Source organism: Oncorhynchus nerka, linkage group LG12 (genome assembly GCF_034236695.1).
Source record: "Oncorhynchus nerka isolate Pitt River linkage group LG12, Oner_Uvic_2.0, whole genome shotgun sequence".
NCBI lineage: Eukaryota > Metazoa > Chordata > Actinopteri > Salmoniformes > Salmonidae > Oncorhynchus > Oncorhynchus nerka.
The window spans coordinates 35,042,883-35,066,768 of NC_088407.1; the positions used below are offsets into that span (position 1 = coordinate 35,042,883).

Sequence of the window (23,886 nt, forward strand, 5' to 3'; positions counted from 1 at the left end):
TGTACGACAATGTTGTCTAGTTCGCATAGCCATTGAAGAGGAGTGGGACAACATTCCACAGGCCACAATCAACAGCCTGATCAACTCTATGTGAAGGAGATGTGTCGAGCTGACTGGTTTTCTGATCCACACCCCTACCCTTTTTAAGGTATCTGTGACCAACAGATGCATATCTGTATTCCCAGTCATGTAAAATCCATAGATTAGGGCCTAATGAATTTATTTAAATTGACTGATTTCCTTATATGAACTTTAACTCAGTAAAATCTTTGAAATTGTTGCAAGTTGCGTTTATATTTTTGTTCAGTATACATTTTTGCAAGCATGGTTTTAAAAAATCCTTTACATTTGATTGTGTGGTGTTTATACACCTAGATTGACTTTATCTTGATTGAAATGTTTGCATTATTAATTGTAATTGTTGTGAATGGTCAGATCATGTTTGAGCATGAGTTTTGGTTTGTGTGTGATTGTTTTAGATGGTCATTTCCTATTGATTGCTTTGTTCTTAGTTGAAAACGCTGCTTTCATGGTTGTTATAGTCACCTCTGACCTTGGTTTACCCTCTCCTCAGACCTCAAAATATGGCTTCATCATCACCAAGAGTTGCCAGTGCACCAGGGTTTCCATCCACTCAAGCGTCCTTTTCAGAGGCTCAATTGGAAGACTGCCCAGTGGACACGAGCATATTATGGGAGAAACCAACAAAGGACGGTCCACAGCTGGCCATAGATAGATCAAAAGAGGAGAGAGACATGGTGAGATTTATGGCAGATATAGTCCCATCTTGCCCAAGAACTGCCAGCATTCCAGGCTTTCCGTCTACACATCTGTCCAAAGAAGTCGAGGTAGAGAGGGAACCTAACATGGCAGATCTATTGCCAAGAGTGGCTGGCACACTCACATTCCCTTCTCTTGAAAGTCAGGTAGAGGAGTGTACAGTCAACACTGAGGCAATTTGTGAGAAGACAGTGAAGGGGAAAGAAGGGGTGACCATTAGGTCCAGTCCACATTTGGACAGATTACAAGAAGAGCTAATGAAACACATGGTAACTGTGGAGCTATCGTGCCCTACTGCAGAAAGTATTCCCGGGTTCCCCTCTGCACCACACCCCAAAGCTGAGGTAGATCTAAGTATGTTGAGTCTTGTGCCCGCTTGTCCTAAAGTATCCAGTCTCCCGGGTTTCGCATCCACTGAGGGGGCTGCAACATTAGAGTGGCTTGTTGACCCTAAGCATATGTTTGAGCACTTGGAGAAAAAGAAGAAGAAAGAAGAAGAAACTGTTTTTCCAAAGGACAGATCAAAAGAAGACAGTGAAAAAATGAAAGCAATGGTTGCTTTGATGCCATGTTGCCCAAAACCATCCCTGATTCCTGGTTTCCCATCTGCACCACATCCAGAAGCTGAAGTGGGGACAAGTAGTGTGAATCTTGTTCCGATCCTGCCCTAAAGTTTCTAGTCTCCCTGGTTTTCCATCCATTGAGAAGGATAGGGAAGCAGGGTGGGTTGTTGATCAGAGCTCATTGTTCAAGATACCATTAAAGGATAGGAAAGTCATTATTGACAGCTTAAAGGTAGACAAAGAGGAAATTAAAACCAACTTTTCAATGCGGCCTTCATGTCCTGACGCTGCAAGGATCCCTGGCTTCCCGTCTGCACCACAACCCAATATGTTGAGTCTTCCCACTATCCCTGAAGTTTCCTGTCTCCCTGGATTCACATCTACTGAGGGGATTACAACATTAGAGTGGCTTGTTGACCCCAAGCCTATGTTTGAGCACTTGCAGAAGAGTAAGAAAGAAGAAGTTTTTCCAAAAGACAAATTTAGGAAGGAAGACATTGAAAAAATGAAAGCAAAGGTTGCATTGGTGCCATGTTGCCCAGAAGCATCCATGATTCCTGGCTTCCCCTCTGTACCGCAACCCCAAGAGATATATTTTGAGCCAACTATACTCAGCCTTCTTTCATTGTGTCCAAAAGTCTCCAGTATTGCAGGTTTCCCATCCCGTCAGCAAACTGACAGAAAAGATTGGCACACAGATCTGCCTGAGGATCATCAGCCATTTTGGGAGAAGAAAATGAAGGTGAACCCAGATTTGAAAATGGAAAGGTCAGAAAAAGATCAAGCCAAGATGAAAGGAATGGTGGCTCTGGTACCATCTTGTCCCAAAGTAGCTCACACTCCTGGTTTCCCATCTGTATCACAACCCAAAGAGGTATATTACGGGCCAAGTATTGTCAGTCTATCATGTCCAAAAGTCTCCAGTATGGCAGGTTTCCCATCCCGTCAGCAAACTGACAGAAAAGATTGGCACACAGATCTGCCCCAGGATCATCATCCACTATGGGAGAAGAAAATGAAGGTGAAGCCTGTTGTTATAATGGAACGATCAGAAATATACAAAGAAAGTATGAAAGGAATAGTGGCTCTGGTTCCATCCTGTCCCAAAATGTCTCTGGTGCCTGGTTTCCCATCTGTACCGCAACCCAAAGAGGTCTATTATGGGCCAAGTATGATCCGTCTATCATGTCCAAAAGTCTCCCGTATTGCCGGTTTCACATCCCGTCAGCAAACTGACAGAAAAGATTGGCACACAGATCAGCCTGAGGATCATCAGCCATTATGGGAGAAGCAAATGAAGGTGAAGCCTGTTGTTATAATGGAAAGATCAGAAATAGACAAAGAAAGTATGAAAGGAATAGTGGCTCTGGTTCCATCCTGTCCAAAAATGTCTTTGGTGCCTGGTTTCCCAACTGTACCGCAACCCAAAGAGGTCTATTATGGGCCAAGTATTGTCAACCTTCTGCCATTGTGTCCAAAAATCTCCAGTATTGCAGGTTTCCCATCCCGTCAGCGAACTGACAAACATTATTGGCACACAGATCTGCCTGAGGATCATCAGCCATTATGGGAGAAGCAAATGAAGGTGAAGCCTGTTGTTATAATGGAAAGATCAGAAATAGACAAAGAAAGTATGAAAGGAATAGTGGCTCTGGTTCCATCCTGTCCAAAGAGGTCTAAAAATGTCTCTGGTGCCTGGTTTCCCATCTGCGAACCTGCAACCCAATCTGCCTGAGGTCTATTATGGGCCTGTTGTTATAATATGATAGACAAAGAAAGTATGAAAGGAATAGTGGCTCTCCATCATGTCCAAAAGTCTCCCGTATTGCCGGTTTCCCATCCCGTCAGCAAACTGACAGAAAAGATTGGCACACAGATCAGCCTGAGGATCATCCGCCATTATGGGAGAAGAAAATGAAGAAGAAGATGATGTTATCGATGGAAATATCAGAAAAACAGAAACAAGATATGAATGAAATGTTGGCTCTGGTACCATCTTGTCCGAAAGTGGCTCGTATCCCTGGTTTCCCATCTGTACCACAACCCAAAGTAGTATATTATGGGCCAAGTATTGTCAACATTCTTCCATTGTGTCCAAAAGTCTCCAGTATGGCAGGTTTTCCATCCCGTCAGCGAACTGACAGCAAAGATTGGCACACAGATCTGCCTGAGGATCATCAGCCATTATGGGAGAAGCAAATGAAGGTGAAGCCTGTTGTTATAATGGAAAGATCAGAAATAGACAAAGAAAGTATGAAAGGAATAGTGGCTCTGGTTCCATCCTGTCCAAAAATGTCTCTGGTGCCTGGTTTCCCATCTGTACCGCAACCCAAAGAGGTCTATTATGGGCCAAGTATGATCCGTCTATCATGTCCAAAAGTCTCCCGTATTGCCGGTTTCCCATCCCGTCAGCAAACTGACAGAAAAGATTGGCACACAGATCAGCCTGAGGATCATCAGCCATTATGGGAGAAGAAAATTAAGAAGAAGATGATGTTATTGATGGAAATATCAGAAAAACAGAAACAAGATATGAAAGAAATGTTGGCTCTGGTACCATCTTGTCCGAAAGTGGCTCGTATCCCTGGTTTCCCATCTGTACCACAACCCAAAGTAGTATATTATGGGCCAAGTATGATCGGTCTATCATGTCCAAAAGTCTCCAGTATTGCCGGTTTCCCATCCTGTCAGCAAACTGACAGCAAAGATTGGCACACAGATCTGCCTGAGGATCATCAGCCATTATGGGAGAAGAAAATGAAGGTGAAGCCTGTTGTTATAATGGAAATATCAGAAATAGACAAAGAAAGTATGAAAGGAATAGTGGCTCTGGTTCCATCCTGTCCAAAAATGTCTCTGGTGCCTGGTTTCCCATCTGTACCGCAACCCAAAGAGGTCTATTATGGGCCAAGTATTGTCAACCTTCTGCCATTGTGTCCAAAAGTCTCCAGTATTGCAGGTTTCCCATCCCGTCAGCGAACTGACAAACATTATCGGCACACAGATCTGCCTGAGGATCATCAGCCATTATGGGAGAAGCACATGGAGGTGAAGCCAGTTGTGATAACGGAAAGATCAGAAATAGACAAAGCCGAGATGAAAGGAATAGTATCTCTAGTACCATCTTGTCCGAAAGTGGCTCGTACCCCTGGTTTCCCATCTGTACCACAACCCAAAGAGGTATATTATGGGCCAAGTATCATCTGTCTTTCATGTCCAAATGTCTCCAGTATTGCAGGTTTCCCATCCCGTCAGCAAACTGAAGGAAAAGATTGGCACACAGCTCCACCCAAGGAGCATCAACCATTATGGGAGAAGCAAATGAAGAAGCTGATTTTATTAATAGAAATATCAGAAAAAGACAAACAAGAAATGAAAGGAATGGTGGATCTGGTACCATCATGCCCTACTGCAGCAAGTATTCCTGGCTTCCCCTCTGCACCACATCCCAAAGCTGAGGTAGATATAAGTATGTTGAGTCTTATGCCCACTTTCCCTAAAGTTTCCAGTCTCCCTGGTTTTGCATCCACTGAGGGGGCTACATATTTAGACCCCAAGCCTATATTTGAGCTCTTGGAAAAGAAAGAAGAAAACATTCTCCCAGAAGACGGATCAAAAGAAGACATTGACAAAACAAGAGCAATGGTTGCTTTGGTGCCATGTTGCACAGAAGCAGCCGGGATTCCTAGCTTCCCCTCTGCACCACAACCTAAGAAGGAAGTAAATAGTGTGGATTTCACACAATCGTGCCCCAAAATCTCCAGTCTACCAGGTTTGCCAACTACGGCCAAAGTCCCGACAGGAAATTCGCAGGTTGAACAGAAGCATCTGTTTGAGAAGACACTGAAAGATGAGACCATAAGAATCCAAGATAGGTCAGCAGAATTCAAAGGAAATATGAAAAATATAGTGGCACGTGAGAGTCTCACTCCTGGGTTCCTGTCCTTACCACAACCTAAAGCAATGGAAGAACAAACCATGTCTGCTCTACACCCATCTTGTACAAATGAATCTACAGTAGCTGGATTACCTTCTAGACAGGCAATTGAATTAGCTCTGGCCCGGGGAGAAGAATCTGTGAGTTCTATGCAGCCATTGTATGAAAAACCCTTGAAGGATAGGTCAGAGGATACTGTACTTTCCAAGCCTGACCTAGGCAGTGCAGTTGGAGATGAAGGCCTTAAAACTATGGTTGCACTGGCACCATCTTGCCCCGAGGCAGCAAGCGTTCCTGGTTTTCCATCTGTGCCCCCTCACAGTCCAGAGTCTGTAGAGGCACATGGTAAGACGTGTGTGGTTAAGAATGTCATATTCTATTTCCAGTGACTCACATTGCAAGTGGAAAGCAACATTATTTTGCTTTTGGTTTTTAAGAGACAAGTATGCAGACAAAGGAGAAAGAGGTTGCTGGAGAACCAGCAGAGTATGTTCTAGATAAGGGGTAAGTGTTTGAGCATATGACTTTCTGCATGGATTGCAGTGGTAGTGGTAGTGATGTGTTGTTGTTTGTCTTATTTGGTCTGCCATGGCCACTGGAAAGCCAGGTATTTGAGCTCTGGAAAATCTCTGAACTAACTGTCCAGGGAAAATCTCACTTTGAAAAGTGAATATTCTGTTGACTCAAACCCAAATAATGTTGTCGACTGATCTTATAATCGTATTTGTGGCCAATGCATAAATGAGAGAGAGAAAAATCCCACCGGTAACTTCTATCTCAAACAGACTGTTTCAAAAGTGCTTGCTCTGAGCTGGCCAATCAGCGGTCTACTCGCATGAATATTTTCTATGACCGGTACACACCATTCTGTTGTTGGGATACGCCCATACCATTCCAACAGAGAAAAGCTGCTTTATAACATACTTAATTATCATTTTTGGAAGGAAAACTATTTCACTCTTATTGTAATTCATTCTAGGAATCTGGAAACACTGAAAAGTTCGTTTTAAAGACTGCATGGCTTTTGGTCATTTTCAAGATGCTCTGCATCTGAGATGCGTTTTAGGTCTGTGAGCCTCTTACATGGCGGTCAATAATGATGGATTGAAATTCTTACTGAATTTGTGACTGGTGAGTCATTGTGGTGCATGCCAACGACTGTGTGTTTTTCTGTGTGTGGCATGGATTCTGTGGGGATGTTCTTTTCAATGTTCACCTCTCATGTTAGTGTCCTCAGCAGCCCACAAATAGAGAAGTCCACACCTGAGGAGATCCCAAAGCCCTCAGCAGTGTCAGAACCAGAGCTAGTCTTGGGGTGGGAGGTGCTGGAGGCTGATGGTTCTGTGGCAGAGAAGCCAGAGGAGGCCTCTGGCCTTCTACAGAATATTGTTGATGTCTTCTCCAGAGGGTAAGTGGGAGATTGGTGTGAGGCAAAATGTGTAGTGTGTTTTCTTTTTAGAAAGTAGAAGCATTCTGACTCATGAGTCCACTGAAGGTTATTATATTCACCAGTATCACAGTCATGTTCACTAGAGTTGTTTAGATTTCTGTTTGCATGTGATGGCGTTTTCTATTTTTGATCTTCATCATGGATTGAAAAATCACAGTTTGGTTCAATTTTAGAACTTCGAGCAACTTCCGTATGCGATTAATAAAATCAATTTCTTGATGATTGAAGTTTGAGCGATCTGTGTTTATTCGCCTTGATTTCTGAGGAGACTTGAGACGTTGTGTATGGTTGGCATGCTCCAAATGTGTATCACTCTTGTTTTAGGGTTCAATCCCTCACTTACTGTTAGTATCCCTCTCTCACAGTTATGAAACAGTAGCAGCCATTTTGGGTCCGTCTGGTTCACCTCCAACAGAAGATGTAGACAGTGGTGTTGTGGATCCAGAGGACAGTGCAGTCCCATCAGAGAGTTCCTCTGATCCTGTCCCAGATATATCTATCCTTGTTCAGGAAGCAGTGTCTGGAGAGGCACCGCATGTTGAGGGTGAAACCAATCCAACTATAGAGTTCCCAACCACACCTGAGCCATCCTTGTTGACGGTGGAAGACAAGCAATCCAACTCTCCATCGGCAGTGAGACAAGACAGTGAGGATGGGTTCATTGGAGTCGAAGGCCCAAGCAGTATGAGAAAATGGCCGCCGTTGACGGAGGCTGACCTTACTGAAATCTCCAGAGGAGAGTTTGTGGTAACTGGGGAAGAAGAGGTTACCCTTGACTCATGGGCACAAATAGGGGAGAAGTCAACATTCAAAGTGCAGGATGATGTTGAAGTTTTTTCAGCAAGGTCACCTATCGAGACAGAATTATCACCTTCATCACACCTGGACAAGGGGTGAGTGTCATGGCAGCAAACCCGTCTCGGAACTATTTGCCTGCACGGCTTGAGAATCCAAATTCGTTTACTTGCAGTTGTAACGTTGTCTCTTGTTCGCATAATGTTTTGCTCAGCAATGCTTGCTACTCAGTGAACTGTGATGGACAAGTCTACAGTACAGAATGTTGGATGGGTTTAAGCTGCTTCTTGACGCTTAAGACACTTGTTTGTGGGTGCAGGTCATCAGTGTCTTTGCGCTGTTTATGCTGCTATGTCAGACGCGTAACAAATATATGTGTGTGAGCGCATGTTTGTAATTCAAGCAAAGGAACATGGACGATTTGTATGAGTTAATACTGGTCACTGTGTTGAGTTGTTCTCTTGTAACACTTCAGTGTCTCCTCTGTGGACTTGGGTTTGCAACTGTCTCTATGTAGTCATTTGCTGGCTTATGGAATGTAGCTTTTGTGAAAAATCATTGTTGAAAGGTTGTTTTTTTTGATAATATAATTAAACAGAAAAACGTTGTTTAAAAGTGAGAAGTGAGGCCTGGAATGGAATCTAATTCTATAGCAAGACCTGAGTCATGACTGTATTTTTTTTTCTTTAAGCCCCCAACACACAATCACAGAAGAAGCCTCCGGCCCTACCTCACAACCTACTGCAGACAAGTTGCTGGTAGAGGACAAGTCTGAAGAATATATAGTACCCATACCAGATAAACCCTCTGATGATCAGACTGTCACCCCAGTCACCTCAGTTGAAACACAATCAGAAGTTGACCCCCCTCAGAGAGGCAGAAAGACAAAAAGATCCCTTCCACGAGAGTCTCAACAAAAAGCAGATGGCCAAGGAAGTGTGGCTACCCAGGATGTCGCTGCACAGGTAACGACTAAACTGGTCGCTCCTCATCGTGTGAAGAAAAAAGAGGGAAGTCTTCCTCCAGAAACTCAACAGGAAGCTGATGATCAAGGGATTGTATTTAATGTAGTCCCTTCACAGCCTCTAAGGAGAAAAGACAGCCTCAGTCCAGAGCGCAAACAAAAATCTGAGAATGTGTCTGCACAGAAGCCCATTGATGTAGTCACTTCCTGCTGTCCGAAGAGAAAAGACAGTGATCTTCTAACAGAACCTCTAGAGAAAGCTGATGGTCATAAGGGTTTCGCTGCCCAGGCAGCTCCTCAGGTGGTCCCATCACGGCCTGGCAGTAAAAGAGACCGTAGTCTTTCAACAGAGCCCCAACAGAAAGCTGAGGCCCCTGTCCAGGTGCACACAGAAGTGGTCCCTCCTTGCCGTACTAAGAAAAGAGACCGTAGTCTTCCAGCAGAGTCTCCGCACCGACCTTTGAGGAGAAAGGAAAGCTTCACTAAAGACACATCAACACAGGCAACTAGCCTGGTCCCACCTCCACGCCCAAGGAGAACCTCTAGAGCCTCCAGTGCAGAACCTTCAGAGAAACTTGGCCAGGGAGCCACTGAACTGATTCTACCACAGCCAACTCGGAAGGCTGATGAGCCAGAGAATTTGATTGCCCAGGCGCTCACCAAGCTGATTCCACCTCAGCGCACAAGGAAAGCGTCTTTCTCTACCGAACATCGACAGAAAGCTGACGATTTAGAGAGTGCTACTGGTCAGGTCACAACTGTTCCCCTTACACCAGATCATGTACCGACAGAGTCGTACACAGACTTTGGTGTGAGAGAGACTGCCCCCCTCTTGATCATCAGAAAAATAGCCCCGCCAAGGCGCAGCAAGAAAACAAATTCTCCCCCAGTGGAATCAGGCAAAGCAGATGTGGTTGTAGAGGCCCTGAATGCTGCCAACCAGGGGTCTGCAGCACCATCCCAGATAGAGGATCGGATGATAGACTCGATTGAAAAGGTTGAGACTGAGATGCAGTCTCAGAAAGTCACAGAAATGGCCACTGAGCCAGTTGAAGATAAGCCACACTTTGAAGGGGTTGCCGTGAATTTGACAGTAATTTATAGGCCTCTCATTGACAAGTAAGTTCATGTATTTCATATTGCAGTACACCTACTGTAATCTTAAAACAGTATCAAAGCAATTACTGTACAATGACATACCATACAATACCGTAGAATTGACTGTATTATACCGTGAAAAAAAGTCAATGCCGTAATAGAATGGATGAATGAATGGATGGATGGAGGGAAGAATGAAATTCATTGTGGGGATTTGGGTTTGTATTTCACATGATTTTACTGTAATTACATGGGATGGGTGCGAGAAGGTTGCCTGCTAGGTAATGTGTTTACATATCGCAACATATCAAATAAATATTTGGTGTTTTATATCACTTCCACTTCTAGAGGCCTTAACAAAGGCTTCTAAACAGGCTATGACTACAGGGCAAAACAGACCAAAAGGACAAGGCAAAATGCTTGTTGCAACTCCAATCCCGTCCCCTATATATTTTAATTTGATGGGGCACTACTACCACATACCAGTTCAATTGGTACAGCTCTCTCTATAACAGGTGCAAAAAATATAGCCTCTTACAAGACATGCCTCAAAATATGTTAATGAGCCAGAAACAACAATACCATGCACCCACTAGTGGTCAAATGGTTTTTGGCGCTCCCAAAATACAGTACGGTACTGTATTCTTTCGAATGGAATTACAGTACCATTCAAAATACACCAATTATTTCCCCACCCACAACACTTTCCCACAATGCACCATAATTTACATTATAACTGCAGTGTCATGCTTCACAGTATTTTACTGTTGATAATACCCCAAATTAGCGCATAAATTACAGTTTTCCATTACAGTGCAGCTCAGAAGGTATCGACAGAGGACACTGCGCCAGAAGTAAAGACTGAGGACAAGCAGGAGTACTTACCAGTCCCAAAGCCTCGTGGGAAACGAGACCCGACCCCACCTGTCCATTTAGATGCTACAAGACCAAAGACCTGGCATGCCTCTAGTGGGGATGACAACGATTCTGCCAGAGAGAGAGGACGTTCACTTGCAGCCTCAGCCTCTGTGCTGGAACCACCTCGACGCAGCAAGAGGAGCAGTAGTCTTCCTCCCGTACCCCCTGGGTGCCAGCCTGCAGCATCTGGTGAGGTGGTGGTTGCTCCTCTGCGTAGGAGGAGGAGTAGACTAAACATAGAACAATCAAGCGTGCCTGTTCCAGTTCCCCGCTCGAAAAAACGCCTCAGTTCCTCTTTCTCCGATGGAACTCCTTCAATGGACTCCTCATTCACTAGGCAGACCGATTCCCTTGAGGGCTCGTTGTCTCTCTCTCAGGAAGACAAACAAGTCACCAGTCAGGAAGCCACAGAGGGTTCTATATCATTAACCTCAAGCATGGTCTCCGAAGGGAGCTTTGTCACAATTCTTCACTCAGAGGAGATATCACCAGAAGTTATTGTCTGTGAAAAGGGACTGGAGGAGAGTGGGGAGAGCTGGACCTTCACAGATAGCGCTATGGTCAATGTGGCTTTCACAGATACTGTAAGTGAGGACATTGAGAGGGGTTCAGAGGCAGAAACTGTCTTTGAGAAGGGACTGGAGGAGAGCATGGAGAGCTTGACCTTTACAGATACTGCCATTGCCACTGAGTCCTTCACAGAAACCCCTAAGTTCTTTGCAGACACTGTTAGTGAGGACATTGAGAGGGGATCAGAGGCAGAAGTTCTTGACCAGACCTCTCCAACCACTGCTACACCAGCTGAGGACGACTGGTTACATGTTAAGGGAGCCAACGAGACAGAGAAGATGGAGATAGAGCGAAAATACATGGGGGTTGAAGAGGTGGACTTTGGCTTTGAGTCAGTAGACGTAGCTGCCGGTGGCTTAGATGAAGAGAGGTACTGTATGTTATGTTGGACACACATGTGCAAAAGAGTGGTTGCGTGACGTGTTTACATTTTTGATTGCATTTACATGTAGGGGAGAGTGGGGTAAGTTTAGACATTAACGATCAGCATCACTCCGTCAAGGGAAATAATGTATTATTTCTAACAAAGATATTTACATATATTTCAGGATGTTGTGTATCCCTGGAAATAATCAGAATTCATGTAAACATGACCGTTTTGAAAACATAGCTTGTCCAAAAAAGTGGTAATTTGGCACAACTTACTCCGGGTATGGGGTAAGTTGAGCCGTGGGACGGGGTAAGTTGAGCTGTGGGACGGGGTAAGTTGAGCTGTGGGACGGGGTAAGTTGAGCCGTGGGACGGGGTAAGTTGAGCCGTGGGACGGGTTAAGTTGAGCTGTGGGACGGGGTAAGTTGAGCCGTGGGACGGGGTAAGTTGAGCTGTGGGACGGGGTAAGTTGAGCCGTGGGACGGGGTAAGTTGAGCCGTGGGACGGGGTAAGTTGAGCCGTGGGACGGGGTAAGTTGAGCCGCGGGACGGGGTAAGTTGAGCCGTGGGACGGGGTAAGTTGAGCCGTGGGACGGGGTAAATCAAGCCGCCTACAAATGTCTGTACTGAATGAAATATTACCACTACCTTTTTAAAATCATGTCTATCTTTATCTCCCAAACACAATTCAACACAATCAAAAATTGCTTTTTGTCTTTTAATCATTTTAAGCATCTTTTAACACAGGCTTAACACCGAACAAACACTTTGTACTTTAAAAAAAAAACGTATAACATAAGCCAGGCCCTGTTGTTACCTCATACCCCAGTGATAATGCCTTGCATTATGTCTGGGAAGAAAACACTTGCCAATGGCTCAACCATTGGCTCAATTTACCCCAACCATGGCTATTGGCTCAACCATTGGCTCAATTTACCCCAACCATGGCTATTGGCTCAACATACATTTTGACTATATTTTCCCATACAGCTTCAAGGATGCATTTTCATACTAGGTTAAGGACCGCATATTGAAGCTTATAGAGACCCCAACTGATCTTTAAAGATATCCTTTTGGTTTAGATACAAGCATCATGAAACCTCTAATGCAATAAATGAGTCTTAGTGGGAATCCTAACTTGCTTTGTACTTTTTCCCATGTGGGTTCTTTCTTCACGTACTCCATGGAATGATGACCTCTTCCTAAATCTTTGGTATAATGATTAGAAACAAGGGTCCTCAACTTACCCCTTTAGCTCAACTTACCCCTTTAGCTCAACTTACCCCTTTAGCTCATCTTACCACTCTCTACTACTGCTACTATGCATGCATGAAAATGAACTGTTTGAGAATATGCCATATATTTCATCCATTGCAATTGTTTTAAATGTGTTGCTACTAAACAGTTTGAACAACAAAATCCAGAGCAAAACATTGTTGCTGCGTAGCCAAGTCATATTAAATCCCTGTCTTTCTCTTTTTTAGGCTGCAGGAGGCAGCAGAGGAGCCAACAACGCCTGAACGCAGACCTGCAAACTCTCAGGAAATGGGTCAAGACAGTGCTGCTTCTCCAGAAGTACGCTATTTATAGTCCTATCAGTTGACCAATCTTCCACCATCCATTTTGTTTCATCATTGACTTATGAAATGTTTACCCTTACCACCATCATAAATGTTGACTCCTTACCACCATCATAAATGTTGACTCCTTACCACCATCATAAATGTTGACTCCTTACCACCATCATAAATGTTGACTCCTTACCACTATCATAAATGTTGACTCCTTACCACCACCATAAATGTTGACTCCTTACCACCATCATAAATGTTGACTCCTTACCACCATCATAAATGTTGACTCCTTACCACCATCATAAATGTTGACTCCTTACCACTATCATAAATGTTGACTCCTTACCACCATCATAAATGTTGACTCCTTACCACCATCATAAATGTTGACTCCTTACCACCATCATAAATGTTGACTCCTTACCACTATCATAAATGTTGACTCCTTACCACCATCATAAATGTTGACTCCTTACCACCATCATAAATGTTGACTCCTTACCACTATCATAAATGTTGACTACCACCATCATAAATGTTGACTCCTTACCACCATCATAAATGTTGACTCCTTACCACCATCATAAATGTTGACTCCTTACCACCATCATAAATGTTGACTCCTTACCACCATCATAAATGTCGACTCCTTACCACCATCATAAATGTTGACTCCTTACCACCATCATAAATGTCGACTCCTTACCACCATCATAACTGTCAATTTTGTCAATGACAAAACAACACTTTTTTTGTAGTTATTGCTGTGTGATACCTGGTCATTTCTATACCATAAAATGAAGTGCCACCTAGATTTAACTCCGAATTGACCTATTATATTTGATCTCGTGTTGTTTTAGGGCCTCATGGCCAGTCCTGGCCTGGTCACTTCCAGCCAGTCACTACTGGAGTGGTGTCAGGAGGCCACCAAAGAACACAAGGGGGTCAAGATCACTAACTTCAGCACATCCTGGAGGAACGGCCTGGCCTTCTGTGCCCTTCTACACCACTTCCACCCGGACAGGATGTAGGTACCGTCTGTGGAGAGCTTAGACATGAACATAAACAGGCATTATGTTATGGTTTCTTTAACCTTTGAAAATGACATCATGATCATTTTTTTGTGTTAACTTGTTTCCTGTTCTTGTGTATCGATTTTTTTTTCTCTCTTCGCTACTTAGAAACTTTGAGATGCTGGACCCTTATGACATCAAGCGCAACAACAAGAAGGTGATTTCCCACATGTTATTTCGGCGTGTGATAATCAGTCAATCAGTATAATGTGCTAACCCATCATTTCCTAGGCCTAGAATTGTTATCATGAAGTGTTTAGCACCTGAACATTTTACCAGTGGTGGAAAAAGTACCCAAAAGTAAAGATAAAAGATCATAGAAAATGAGTCAAGTAAAAGGGAAAGTCACCCAGCAAAATAGTACTTGAGTAAAAGTTTTTGGTTTTAAATATACTTACATTTTTGAGTGCGTTTACTGTAGGGGAGAGTGGGGTGAGTTGAGCCATTTTTTACATTCTGCATTACTCCGTCAAGGGAAATATAATATAATTTCTAACAAAGATATTTACATATATTTCAGGATGTTCAGGATATATCCCTGGAAATAATCAGAATTCATGTAAACATGACAGTCTAAGTCTCAAAAGTAAAAGTATAAATAATTTCTTATATTAAGCAAACCAGACGGCACGATGTTCTTGTTTTATTATTTTATATAGCCAGGGGCACACTCCAACACTTATGGTTAGTGAGACCGACAGATCAGAGGCAGTAGGGATGACCAGGGATGTTCTCTTGTAGGTGTGTGAATTGGTAAATGTTTCTGTCCTGAAAATGTATGGAGTAAAAGTACATTATTTTCTTTCGGAATGTAGTGGAGAAAAAGTAAAAGTTGTCAAAAATAGAAATGGTAAAGTACAGAGACCTCCCAAAAATGACTTAAGTAGTAACTGAAAGTATTTTTACTTAAGCACTACTGCATTTTACCCATCCACCCCATCTCCTCTTTAACCCCCAGGCTTTCGACGGCTTTGCTGAGCTGGGCATTTCTCGGCTGATGGAGCCCTCAGACATGGCCCTCCTGGCCGTGCCTGACCGCCTCATTGTCATGACCTACCTCAACCAGATCCGCACCTACTTCTTGGGCCAGGAGCTGAGCGTGCTGCACATAGAGGCGGACAGCAGCGAGTCCAGCTACGGTGTGGCCGGGGAGAGCAGGGAGGTTCCCGACCCGGAGGCTGCTGCACGCTACTGTCAACGGATCCAAGATGAGACCCTCACAATGAACACCAATGGGGGCGCTGCAGAGAAGGAGGCGTATAGTGAAACTAAGGGGGGCACCAATGGGGACGTGGTCCCGCCCCCTAGAACCAAACGGCTACAGGCTGCAGGGGCAGGAGGAGGGGCCCAGGCCCCCGTCGCACCCCCCAGGACACACTTCTTATCTGCCAAGTCTGGGTTCTCCCAGCTAAAGGATGCAGATCTGGTTAAGAAGCGGCGGTCGCAACGCAGGTCAATAGACGAGGCAGACACACCCGAGGTAAGCGGCCTACGATCTCTCTCTCTTTCTCGCTCCTCTCTCCACTTTCTGCCACTTAATCTGCTATCTTCTATCTCTCTCTCTCTCTCTCCACTTTCTGCCACTTAATCTGCTATCTCTCTTTCTCCATCTCTGAGAGTGATTCCTTTGTTGTATTTACAGGTTGCTACAGGTCAGGAAGAGGGTGGAGCTACCAGAAGGAAATCAGAAACAGGTACGTACAGTATATTGATTTTGTATGATGTTATTGGAGTTTACACCCACACCGACTTACTGAGTCTCCATTTTCCCAGGAACTTTGATTGCACAACACCCATCAGAGGTGCAGTGGCTAGGAGAGCGAGAGAGAGAGAGAGAGAGAGAGTACAGACACAAGTCATCACAGTTTTCTTTTCTGTACTTGGCTCATCCACCCCCTGGGCATTGGCATCACTCACTCTAATTACTTTGATGGTTTCCTGTCATTAGGATCAGTCCTTGGCCTATCACACCATGCTAATTGCCTCTTGCCATCGCAGTCTAGTTTGCCACTTTAATGCTTGTCTAGTAATTACTCAGTGGAGCTAATGCATTATGCTCCTATGTATTTCCTTACACTGTGCTTGTGTGTATTTTCCATATAGAATGGGAAGCTGGTGAAGAAGGACGATCGGCTGAGGAGGGGTGCCAGGTCTGTCACTTTCACAAATCCCTGCCTGCCGCTGTCGTAAACACTTACGTGCATCAAGGAAATACCAATGTTCTGTATATGAAGGAAGTGTGTGTGTGTGTGTGTGTGTGTGTGTGTGTGTGTGTGTGTGTGTGTGTGTGTGTGTGTGTGTGTGTGTGTGTGTGTGTGTGTGTGTGTGTGTGTGTGTGTGTGTGTGTGTGTGTGTGTGTGTGCGTGTGTGCGTGTGTGTGTGTGCCCAGGACTCCAGCCAGTATGCACTGAGTGAGATGAAGGCCCTGGAGACGGAACAGAAGCACATTGACAGCAGGGCAGACATAGTGGAAAGGAGACTACGCCGACTGATGGAGTCAGGTGATGGAGGGAGGGTGAAGAAAGAGAAAGAAAAATACCCTTGAATAAATGTTCAGTATTTTCAAGGCTTCTTCTTTATAATGATGCCCTCTCTGTCTCCATACATGTAGGTAGTGACAAGATGCAGGAGGAGAAGCTGATTCAGGAGTGGTTCACTCTGGTCAACAAGAAGAACGCCCTCATCAGGAGACAAGACCAACTACAGCTACTGTAAGATCCACCATCCCCGCCGTGTTCTCCACCGTTACCTTGTGCTTTAAACAACTCTGACATATTATAGATCCGTTACATTGATCTGACCAATAGTTATTCCGCTCCACAGACAAGAAGAGCAGAACCTGGAAACGAGGTTTGAGATGCTGAACCGAGAACTGAGAGACATGATGGCTATTGAAGGTAAAACTGCAGTACCGACATACTGAGCTACAAGATTCATGGTGCAACTCTTTGGTCATAGTGACATACAATAGCAAAAATCTGTCTTAAAGCGCGAATCCTTAATTGAAACAATAACAATGTTTTTCCCCCTCCCCTGTTTTTCTAAAAAGCTAAGGGATGGGGCTGGATAAATGTAACCCCTCTCAAATTCATAGACAGGGCTAATTATGCAATGACTGACCATACATGAGATCAAATGTATAGTTTTTAACCATGTTTTGAGGCTTTACATTTATGTTGTTTACAAACATTAGAGTAAAACACGCTTATGGGGTTCGACAGTTGAACTAAGCTCACGAGGCGTTTATAAGTTCTATTCTTCAAGAATCAATGGGTATATATATCATCAATTTCTAAGTCCAAAAATGGATGTAGCAGCTAAGGATTCTAGCTTTGAGTCTGCAAAGGAAATCTGAAGTATGGCGGTAAGCTTTGGGCGTGTTTGACTCACGCTAGTTCATCTGTTTGGAAAAGCCAGACCTACCAACTGTGCCAAGTGGTATCTGCCCTCGAGTTGGTTTGAGGAAGTGATCCTTTCTTTAATGTCATAATTTATCTGAATCCTTTATTTACTTCCAGTTTCATCATTAGGTTCTAGATCTTTAAAGAGGTCCTCCCGAGTGGCGCAGCGGTCTAAGGCACTGCAGTGCTTGAGGTGTCAATACAGATCCGTGTTCGATCCCGGGCTATGTCGCAGCCGGCCGCGACCTATAGAGACCCAATGACGCGACGCACAATTGGCCCAGAGTCGTCCGGGTTAGGGGAGGGTTTGCCCGGCTGGGATGTCCTTGTCCCATCGCGCTCTTGCGACTCCTGTGGCGGGCGTGGCGCAGTGCATGCTGACACGGTCGCCAGGTGTACGGTGTTTCCTCCGACACATTGGTGTGGCTGGCTTCCGGGCTAAGTGAGCAGTGTGTCAAGAAGCAGTCCGGCTTGGCAGGGTCGTGTTTCGGAGGACGCATGGCTCTCGAACTTCGCCTCTCTCGAGTCCGCACGGGAGTTGCAGCAATGGGACAAGCCTGTAACTACCAATTGGATATCACGAAATAGTAGAGAAAAAGGGGTCAATTTATTTTATATATATATTTCATTGATCTTTAAAGAGAAGTTTAAAAGTAAGCTACAGGGGATTCTTGTTATGTTTCACACACTATTAGAATGTTATTAGAGCAAGGTGAAAGCCAATAGAATAAAAAAAGGAGAAAGACCAAGAATCCAAGAAAAAGCTGGTCATGGAACTAAATTGCACATTGGCAACGCAACAACTCTTTTTCTACTCTGTACCACCCTCAAACCTGTATCACTCTGTCCCTGTCTTCCTCTCCTCCACTCTTCCACTCCCTTCTTTCTGTCCTCCAGAGTGGCAGAAGACAGCGGCCCATAAGCACAGGGAGCAGCTGCTACTGCAGGAGCTGGTGTCTCTGGTCAACCTGAGGGACGAGCTGGTCCACGACATGGATGCCAAGGAGAGAGGGTGAGACAGCCATGTCTGCATATTTGGCCCCTCAAGTTTATGAGCAAAAAAAACAACATTTATTTATTTTCATGGTTGGACATAAAAGACTGTAAAAAAGACCAGGAAATCAGCTGCAAGTTGTTTTAATTTTTGCAATCTGTTTCCAAGTATTCCCACAAATAATAGAGAAACACATGATCATATACAAGTTTCTACGCAAGGTTTGAAATCCTTATGTTTTAGTCAAATATTATATCTGTTTGGGCTTCTTGTGGTCCATTTACAGTCTACAAATGATTTGTAATTAAGTTCTGGTCCCGACCATCCGCTCAAGATAAAATCGTCCCACAGCTGAATCTAATTGATGATCCCTGCCCTATTTAGTGCACTACTTGTGCCCCAGGTCAAAAGTAGTGTACTATATAGGGAATAGGGTGCCAATTGGGACGTAGTCCCCTGGCCCAGCTGAGTCACACATGCTGAACACACACAGCAAAACACTTGACACCCTCTGCTACACATAAACCACAGGTGTATCCATCTGTTAATACTGTATTTGTGGTGACAGTATGCGATGGGGTGAATGAGATATCAGGTGTCTTTGTGAGCTTTGTCTTCCACTGCCACACGGTTGAACCTAAGTCCGATAGAGGGACTATTTGCTATGGGACTACTGTTCTAGCAGGTCTATCTCCCTGTCCTCTGTGCCTAGGGCTCTGGAGGAGGATGAGAGGCTGGAGAAAGGCCTGGAGCAGAGACGCAGGAAGTACAGCAAGAAGAGCAAGGAGGAGAAGTGTGTGCTGCAGTGAGGCCTGGCGCTGGACACACCTGAACCAGGCAGCCCTGTGGAAGGTCACCTGGGTGCACTTTGGGACTGATGCTGTATGTGTGTGGCTCATGACATCAACACTGCATGGAAGAGATTGAGAACAGTGTTATGCGACTGCACTAAGAGGACGGAAAACGATGTTCGCCCCTCCCCCCACACCCCTCCATGATATGACTGAGCCTCAATCCAACCTATGACTGGTTATGATCAGTCGCTTTGCTCTTCAGATTGTGTTTTGATTGGATTGAAGTGTTTTTCTTGACACGCATTTTTCAATATGGATGCAGAGTTTGTGTGTACCTGTGTTTGTGCGTGCGAATGTGTGCGCTGATGCGTGTCATTGTGAGTGCAATCTATGACTGTATGGCGTTATTTTGTGTATTAACGTCGGGTCACAAAGACATATCCCTAACTAACCTATCACCAGATAGTTGCCTTACTGTAGAATCTGTTACAGTAGTGTATGGTTTCATGGGTTAACGTATAAAAGGTATTTTCCACTGAATGGAATATTATGGACGGGACAGGGCTCCAGTTACTATATATAACAAAGACCAACTTTAGGCCCATGCAGCAGGTGGATTGATTCACCCGTCTTCACCTACAGTTACATGAAACTGACAGGAGCGGTCTGTGATTTATTGCCAATTACAATGGAGAGATGGACGGGAAGTACTCAACTTGTGCCAAACAAATATTGCCAAAAAAGGATCTTTCTTATTTCTTGCAGTGTGTTGGCTTTGCCCCGTGCAGACGGCACACAGCAAACATCTGTTGTCTTGATTGTTTATCGACGCGGATGTCGAGGAAAGAAGAAAACTGACATTGTCGACAAGGTCTTGGTATGGAAGATGTTAAATGTTTACTTGCAGGGCTCCAACGCTCAACCAGAGAGGGAGATTGTGGGGAGGAAAGGGAAAAGAACTGTGGAGTCTATACGGTAGCAAGTTTCGTACCCTACAGCTCGGTGTCTGAAAGAACAAAACCGTTTTAACTTATCCAAAATCATTTATGGTTTTATTTATTGAATAGGTATTCAACAGATAATCTTACAGATCCAGCCTTTTGACCAGACCCATATTTATTTATTTTTATGACTGGAAGTAGGAACTTTGTTTCAGGTCTGGATATGTTTATGCAGTGAGTTTGAGTTCAGTTACTGTTTTGTGACATTAGCCTTGTAATGTCTTGTTTTCCATTGATTGGGTTTTGTTGTTTTATTAATTCAATGAATTGACGCGGAAGCTGTGGAGTCTGAAAAGGAAATGATCTAAAATACTAGAGAACAGCAATATTCAGAACAGAAAACATCAGGCAAATGCATGCTTTGTAGTATTACTATATATAGTCTTATGCACGTGGTTATGACAGAGGATGTAATGTGCAAAAGTGTATGCAGTAAACAATTAACCCTAAAAAATATTCTAAGATTAAAACACCAGCACTTCCTTACTGCAGTATTACTATCATTTGGCCAAGATTGGACCAGAGGTTGATATTAGCTTGACCTCTGCGGAGCAACCCACCAGAGTAAAAACTAGACTCTGTCCTGAGTGATTTTGGGATGCCATTTGACTGAGAGTGAAAAAAAAATTGACGGTGAAGTGTTTGAACTTGTGTTCCAGTCTGTGCCTCCTCTGCCACCCTGTTGTTAGTTACTGTGGTAATGTTTACTATTCCCTGTGTGAGTTTGAGAAATGTGCTTTTGAGTTTTCTGAAATAGCTTTTTGGGGATTTTTTTTGTGTTTGTTTTAATGTTACGTACATTTGCACTATTTGTAATGTTTGGAAAATAAAAGCTATTTTGGATGACTCGGAGAAACCACAATGCGTCTATTTAATGCAACATTTTTATATGGATATCATTCATGAATCCTTACACTTCAAGGTGGATACATACAGTCATGGCCAAAAGTTTTGAGAATGACACAAATATTAATTTCCACAAAGTTTTCTGCTTCAGTGTCTATAGATATTTTTGTCAGATGTTACTATGGAATACTGAAGTATAATTACAAGCATTTCATACGTGTCAAAGACTTTTATTGACAATTACATGAAGTTGATGCAAAGAGTCAATATTTGCAGTGTTGACTCTTCTCTTTCAAGACCTCTGCAATTCACCCTGGCATGCTGTCAATTAACTTCTGGGCCACATCCTGACTGATGGCAGCCCATTCTGGCATAATCAATGCTTGGAGTTTGTCAGAATTTGTGGGTTTTTGTTTGTCTACCCGCCTCTTGAGGATTGACCACAAGTTTTCAATGGGATTAGGGTCTGGGGAGTTTCCTTGCCATGGACCCAAAATATCGATGTTTTGTTCCCCGAGCCACTTAGTTATCACTTTTGCCTTATGACAAGGTGCTCCATCATGCTGGAAAAGGCATTGCTCGTCACCAAACTGTTCCTGGATGGTTGGGAGAAGTTGCTCTCGGAGGATGTGTTCCATTCTTTATTCATGACTGTGTTCTTCTGCAAAATTGTGAGTAAGCCCACTCCCTTGGCTGAGAAGCAAGCCCACACATGAATGGTCTCAGGATGCTTTACTGTTAGCATGACACAAGACTGATGGTAGAGCTCACCTTCTCTTCTCCGGACAAGCTTTTTTCCAGGTGCCCCAAACAATCGGAAAGGGGATTCATCAAAGAAAATGACTACCACAGTCCTCAGCAGTCCAATCCCTGTACCTTTTGCAGAATATCAGTCTGTCACTGATGTTTTTCCTGGAGAGAAGTGGCTTCTTTGCTGCCCTTCTTGACACCAGGCCATCCTCCAAAAGTCTTCGCCTCACTATGCGTACAGATGCACTCACACCTGCCTGTTGCCATTCCTGAGCAAGCTCTGTACTGGTGGTGCCCCGATCCCTCAGCTAAATCAACTTTAGGAGACGGTCCTGGCACTTGCTGGACTTTCTTGGTTGCCCTGAAGCCTTCTTCACAAAAATTGAACCGCTCTCCATGAAGTTCTTGATGATCCGATAAATGGTTGATTTAGGTGCAATCTTACTGGCAGCAATATCCTTGCCTGTGAAGCCATTTTTGTGCAAAGCAATGATGTCGGCACGTCTTTCCTTGCAGGTAACTATGGTTGACAGAGGAAGAACAATTATTCCAAGCACCACCCTCCTTTGAAGCTTCCAGTCTGTTATTCTAACTCAATCAGCATGACAGGGTGATCTCCAGCCTTGTCCTCGTCAACACTCACACCCGTGTTAACGAGAGAATCACTGATTATTCCTCCTCCAAACTTTACAGTTGGCACTATGCATTCGGGCAGGTAGCGTTCTCCTGGCATCTGCCAAACCCAGATTCGTCAGTCGTGCTGCCAGATGGTGAAGCGTGATTAATCATTCCAGAGAATGCGTTTCCACTGCTCCAGAGTCCAATGGCGGCAAGCTTTACACCACTCCAGCCAACGCTTGGCATTGCACATGGTGATCTTAGGCTTGTGTGCGGCTGCTCGGCCATGGAAACCCATTTCTTGAAGCTCCTGACGAACAGTTATTGTCCTGATGTTGCTTCCAGTGTCCGTTTGGAACTCTAGCGAGTGTTGATTTTTGTGTGCTTTAGCACTCAACAGTCCTGTTCTGTGACCTTGTGTGGCCTACCACTTCGCGGCTTAGCTGTTGTTGCTCTTATACATTTCCACTTCACAATAACAGCACTTACAGTTGACCGGGGCTGCTCTAGCAGGGCAGAGATGTGACAAACTGACTTGTTGGAAAGGTGTCATTCCATGACGGTGCCACGTTGAAAGTCACTGAGCTCTTCAGTAAGGCCATTCTATCGCCAATGTTTGTCTATGGAGATTGCATGGCTGTGTGCTTGATTTGATATAACTGTCAGCAACAGGTGTGGCTGAAATAGCAGAATCCACAAATTTGAAGGGGTGTCCACATAATGTTGGCCATGTAGTGTAACTTTAGCCATGAGTGAGCATAGGCATGCTCCGTCTACTTACTATCATGAAAGCCAATGCCAGTGTCAGTGAACCAATGTGTGGTTACTATTTTCATTCATGTTGTTTTTACTCATTAACTTCCACTGAGTTTGTCCTCATTGGTAGTCTCACTAACAGGCCTTGCAGTGCCTATGGGCACCATGAGGATTCAGTTAGTCCAGTGCACAGAGCTGTAGGCCTAGAACTCTAAGGGAACAACAATACAAACTGTGTTAATCTGAAGGAACGAGGGATACCTAGTCAATTGTACAACTGAATGCATTGAACTGAAGTGTGTCTTCCGCATTTAACCCAACCCCTCTGATTCAGAGAGGTGCCCCATTTAAGAAAGGTTGATTAGATTGGGTGCTGGATCATGTTGTAATGTGTTTTCCTGTTAGATAATGGAAAAGCAGGACTGCCCACTCCTGACACAAGATCTTGTAACCCCTTATTGTCTTACGTCAAAGAATTATGTACTGGCCAAGGTGTACCTTTCTGTGTACCGCTCTGACCTCACAAGCAAACAAAGACTCAACAAGCTATAGAGAACCTTTTGTATTTCAGTTGTTTATTAAGATTTTTTATTTTATTTTTCAAAGTGTAAAGAGAGCATTTGAAAATACGAAAGA

General features: G+C 44.1%; 1 protein-coding gene across 8 annotated transcripts in view; it reads left to right on the top strand.

Moving 5' to 3' along the window:
• Window positions 1-21,126, top strand: part of LOC115138185 (EH domain-binding protein 1-like protein 1) — a 64,606-nt gene extending 43,480 nt beyond the window's left edge. For 4 of the 8 annotated variants that reach the window (XM_065025537.1, XM_065025538.1, XM_065025539.1 and 1 more), the window contains 12 exons: window positions 10,402-11,445; window positions 12,928-13,018; window positions 13,878-14,044; window positions 14,199-14,247; window positions 15,049-15,570; window positions 15,733-15,784; window positions 16,194-16,240; window positions 16,480-16,591; window positions 16,702-16,801; window positions 16,914-16,987; window positions 18,389-18,503; window positions 19,198-21,126. In XM_065025537.1, the coding sequence (XP_064881609.1) occupies window positions 10,402-11,445; window positions 12,928-13,018; window positions 13,878-14,044; window positions 14,199-14,247; window positions 15,049-15,570; window positions 15,733-15,784; window positions 16,194-16,240; window positions 16,480-16,591; window positions 16,702-16,801; window positions 16,914-16,987; window positions 18,389-18,503; window positions 19,198-19,294 (2,470 nt within the window). In that variant the 3' untranslated portion in view covers window positions 19,295-21,126. Of the gene's footprint in view, window positions 1-574; window positions 759-3,148; window positions 5,626-5,717; window positions 5,785-6,508; window positions 6,689-7,095; window positions 7,624-8,216; window positions 9,609-10,401; window positions 11,446-12,927; window positions 13,019-13,877; window positions 14,045-14,198; window positions 14,248-15,048; window positions 15,571-15,732; window positions 15,785-16,193; window positions 16,241-16,479; window positions 16,592-16,701; window positions 16,802-16,913; window positions 16,988-18,388; window positions 18,504-19,197 lie in introns of those variants that run through there. The other 4 variants (XM_065025535.1, XM_065025536.1, XM_065025541.1 and 1 more) reach the window with 4 other exon arrangements.
• The last annotated feature ends 2,760 nt before the right edge of the window (window positions 21,127-23,886 follow it).